The 4867-nt window shown below is 34.6% G+C and overlaps 1 protein-coding gene across 1 annotated transcript in view; it reads left to right on the forward strand.

Moving 5' to 3' along the window:
• Positions 1-765: 765 nt before the first annotated feature.
• The window catches only part of ARHGAP42 (Rho GTPase activating protein 42), a 116589-nt gene continuing 112487 nt past the window's right edge, over positions 766-4867 (forward strand). The window contains exons 1-2 of the mRNA XM_009999413.1: positions 766-802; positions 1711-1806. Coding sequence (XP_009997715.1) covers positions 766-802; positions 1711-1806 — 133 coding nt within the window. The remainder of the gene's footprint in view (positions 803-1710; positions 1807-4867) is intronic.

Consider the following 4867-nt stretch of genomic DNA (forward strand, 5'->3'; position numbering starts at 1 on the left):
GTTTTTTTTTTCATCTAAAGAAAATACAGAAAGTAGTATTTTGTTTAGTGTGTAAACATGAATAAATCTTAAAAAATAATATAAGAATATATACTTAAAGATAAAAGATGTAAGAAATTACTTGATGTTTTCACATTCAAATATTGCAAATAGTTGCTAAATAATTCATATTGACACAGTCCACAGCTTTCTTTTACAGGAAGTACATTTTCTAAATGTCTAAAAGAAATAATTACCTAGGGCAGATACCTAAAATCTCCTTTGGAAACTTTTAATATTTTTTAATGTTAATTTTTTTTATTTCATAGCAATATTAAATGGCGGAAGAGATAGTGGCCTGCAGGTAGTGCAAGGGGCACCTTTCCTGTTTTCCATACATTTAATCAAAGAAGATGCAGGATTTGTTTACTCAGTTCTTTACACAGTAGTTATGTATCAGATAAACATATGGAGCTCTTTACTAATACAAGAAAAAAACCTCTTAATGTCTATATTGTCTAAAGACTGCTGATTCTCATGTTGGAATGATATACTCCATAGGCCACTTTGTGTATTTATGTACTCGGCTTTTTCCTGCCAGGAAAAAATTAGCCTTCTAATTTTGCATCCAGCATTGAGTACATGAGTACTTGTGGCTTTACAAGAACAGAGGATTAAGGAAATCACAGAATCATAAAATGGCTGATGTTGGAAGGGAGCTCTGGAGGTTATCTGAACCAGCGTCCCTGCTCAGGCAGGGCTACCTAGAGCCAGTTGCCCACGACCATGTCCAGATGGCTTTTAAACATCCCCAAGGATGGAGGTAGATCCAAGATGCTTTTGAAACAGACTTTGCGACTTGCTTTTTGTTCATAACATATCCTTACCATGACTTTTTGTAACATTTAGCAGATATCAGAATCTTAATTGCCAATTTTCCTAGCCTCAAAATACATACCTCTAGGACACAAAGAATTGTTGCTGATTTTCTGAGCTTATCTGGACTGGTTAACACATTCATCTCTGTTTTTGGCATTAATATACCTAAAAATAAAATAACAGATTTCTGTGGTTATATTGACATTCTGCATGTATTACTTTGTTGTTGTTGGAGTGTGTAGAATTCTAACAAAATCTTACGCTATGAAATTTCTATTAATTTGTCATTTATTTGGACTTAAGGTTCACTCTTTGTATTTCAGTGAAAATAGCGCTCATAATTCATTGACAACCTAGTTGATAGGTGAGCACTTGCAGTTTATTTTTTTCCTTCAGTTTCTTTTTACAAACCTTTTACATAACACTGTATAATGTGTTAGTGTATTAGAATAGTTAGAAGGCAATTATTTTTATAATCTTTTAAGAAACTGTCATGAGCTTTTTTTTAATCTGTAAAATAATTTTGCAGTATTTTCAGCCACAGTGCTCTACTCACATATGCAATTTATGACTAGATGTTATACTAATCTATTATTTTTCAAGAAATATCGCAGTTCTTTAGTTGTCAACATAATACCTGTTTATAGTATGTGAAATCTGACATTTGACATGTTCTTTGGTTTCTAGGATATCACAGGTGCTTTGATTTTTAAATGGTTATGAGGATTTCTAAATGAAGTAACTGTCCAAAAAGATGCTACAAAGGGAACTTCATACAGAAATGCGTGAAGCATTGTGCCAGTGAAGTTTCAGTTTAGTAAATCTGATTTTCTTCTTTTTCTTGAATTTCAGATTTATCCATGGCAGTACAAAAATTTTCACAGTCTCTACAAGATTTCCAGTTTGAGTGCATTGGGGATGCTGAAACTGATGATGAAATTAATATTGGTAAGTACACTATGTGCTCCAGTTGGAGTAACATTTTATATTGTTCCTTATATATTTAATAGGGTATCACAGTTATAATGGGATAGTTAACAGTTTTTCTTTAATGGAGCATATAACAAAAATAGCAAAATTGCAAATCATGCAGTGCTAAATACACATGTAAAAAAAGTCTTCATGACATAGGTTGGTTCATTGTAGTGCAAAATATTCAACAGTACTTTGTCAATTGAGTCAACTATGATTCTTCTAAATTCTGTTGCTAATTTGCAGCCAGTTTTTGTTGGGATACTAAAATACATAGATGTTTCCTATGAAATTACATAGGTCTGCAAAAAAAAGCACTTAAGTGCCTAGTAAGACACAGGAAGTATCTAAAGGTCTAAACCCAGGAATGTTTTCTTTACAACTTGCACATTCCTAAGTATACAGTTGTCTCAGCTTTTGCCAGTAAAATTTATTAGCTACTTCATGTTCCATCTCTGTGCACTCCCAACTTCTGTGTTTGCAGGACTGAACAGCTCAGCTTGTCTTGAATGTAAGCCTCCTTAATATATTGAAAGTACTCTTCCCTCAGCATACCTAATCCTGAAAACATTTCCAGGTTTCAGAAATTGAGCCACTCTTTAGTGCAAGGCATTGCCATGGTTGCAGTGATGCTTTTGGGCAGTAACACAGCAGCTGGAGTGCTCTAGCTCCCATTGGTGAGAAATAGATTATAATCCATTTTCAGAATGGCTAAATTAAGTGTCATGAGTCTTACATATCACATGATCGCCATGTCTTTCCTAAAACACCTGAAAAGAAGGAAGACGGTTGTTAAAGAGTAGTTGCTTCTAAAAATAAATAATTTGGCAGTACAAAAGGGATCGTAGGATTTGTTAGTACTTAAAAAAAATAAATCTGTGTAATGCAGGGAGGAAAGTCAGATTTAGGCTTTTCCAAGAATATCTCTTATTATAACCTATTTTCAGGTCTCCTCTCCCTAAAATATTTTCGTTTTCCTGACTAAGTTACTAATCATTGAGTTCTGTGCTTTCATTGGAGAAATTTGCCTGGTCTTCACCTCACAAAGTTGTGATAGTTAGGATACTGTCATCAAAGGTGGCTAGTATTTGATCACTGTCTTCCTCTAACCTTTGGCAGGGGAGATTTAGTGTTACTGACGTATACAAGTGGGGGAGTGAAAACACTGAGCTGCTTCTGTTCAGATGTAGAACTGCATACATTCTTCAGGTCTATCAAGTTTGGAAAGATAAAAAAACTGAATTGTATGTTTGTGGTCTTTGGCATTCTGCCTGTTATTTCTTGGCTGTTAAAAGTTAGCTTGTACATATTTTACGCATTTAAACTAGAGTATTTCAGTTATATGTCTTAGATTTGGTCAATAACTTTCTTAAAGATAAGAGGTTTTGCATGTAAAATGAGGTGACTGAGGACAAAGATAACTCTCATTTTACTTGTAACCTAAATGTAGCAAAGAAAAGACATTGTTTGGACATTAAACAGCCATTTAAAACTATTTAGAAAAAAAACACAACAGACTTCATGAATCTTGACAGCTGATTTATTTCACTTGGAGCTTCAAAAAAGAGATTTCTAGCTTCTAAAGCACCCATTGCCTGATGGATTGTCATGTACATCAAAGGTACTTGTAAGAGTAAAAGGTAAACTGACAGGAATCAAATTAAAATCTTAACAGAGGTTGAATGATACTGTGTGCTTTTACAGGGTAAGGCTCAATTTTTGATCTCCCTTGAGCAGTGACCTAGAATTTGTTCATATCTTTAACATGCCCCAACAAGATAGATGTTTGCTTATCATCAAAGACTGCTTTGTACAGATGAATCCTGTTCTCTATGCATCCTTCTGCCTTCACCTCCTTTTTTAGAAATACCTAGGACTGCGCAGGCCACTGGGAATTCTTACTTCAGTCTGCAGTGATGCTTTGACTTAGGGACTTTATACAGAGACTCTATTCTGAAGATTTTAAAATATATTTCTGTTTCAAGTTCAGCACTGGAAATCCACCCTCATCTCCCTAAGGCTGGAAATTCATGCTCTAACCAAGGCTGCTTCTGTCAAAATGTGATTATTTCTGTTTGGTTGGTTTTTTTTAATATTTGAAATGTAAGTTATTTTTTTCTTTTTTATTTTCTTACCTTTTTTTTTTTCTTACCAGTATTTCCAACTGAGTTGATAGCTCCATGAACCTTTTTTTTTCATAGAATCACAGAACTATTCAGGTTGGAAAAAACCCTTGGGATCACTCAGTCCAACCATCATCCCTACTCTACAAAGTTCTCCCTTAAGCCATGCCACCAATGCCACATCCAGACAACCCTTAAACACATACAGGGATGGTGACTCAGCCACCTCCTTGGGCAGCCTATTCCAGTGTCTAACCACTCTCTGTATGAAAAATGTTTTCCTAATGTCCAGTCTAAACCTCCCCTGTTGCAGCTTGAAGCCATTCCCTCTTGTTCTGTTGCTAATTACCTGTGAGAAGAGACCAGAACCAACCTCTCTAAAATGGCCTTTCAGGTAGTTGTAGAGACTGATGAGGTCTCCCCTCAGCCTCCTCTTCCTCAAACTAAACGTTCCCAGCTCCTTCAAGCGTTCTTTATAAGACACAATTTTGAGGCAATACTAGATAGAAGTTCTCTGTTCAATAGCTAAGCACAACATAATTTTTTGGGTTTTTTTGCCAACCTGAGCTCTAATTACTGCATTCAGTTTTAACTGCATTTCCTTTAACCTGTGGCTTTTTAAATGCTCTCATCTATTCCAATAAGCAATTTACACAATATAAGTGAGAAGTGGTTTTAGTTAAGCTTCATGACACACTCAGTAAGCTCAGAATTATTCTGGTGTTCTTCATATTTATTTTAATCCACCAATTATTTACTCCAGTGATTTATCTAGAGGTTTTGATTTCTTTAAATTCCCATCTTTGATTTCTAATTTATTATTTTTTTAATTTACAGATGTTTAATTTTTCCATTAAAATGTTGATCTTTTTTGACAAAAAATGTATGTGTCTGTGTAATGCATTTTCTGTAAT

Source organism: Chaetura pelagica, unplaced genomic scaffold (genome assembly GCF_000747805.2).
Source record: "Chaetura pelagica isolate M959 unplaced genomic scaffold, ChaPel_1.0 scaffold85, whole genome shotgun sequence".
Classification (NCBI taxonomy): domain Eukaryota; kingdom Metazoa; phylum Chordata; class Aves; order Apodiformes; family Apodidae; genus Chaetura; species Chaetura pelagica.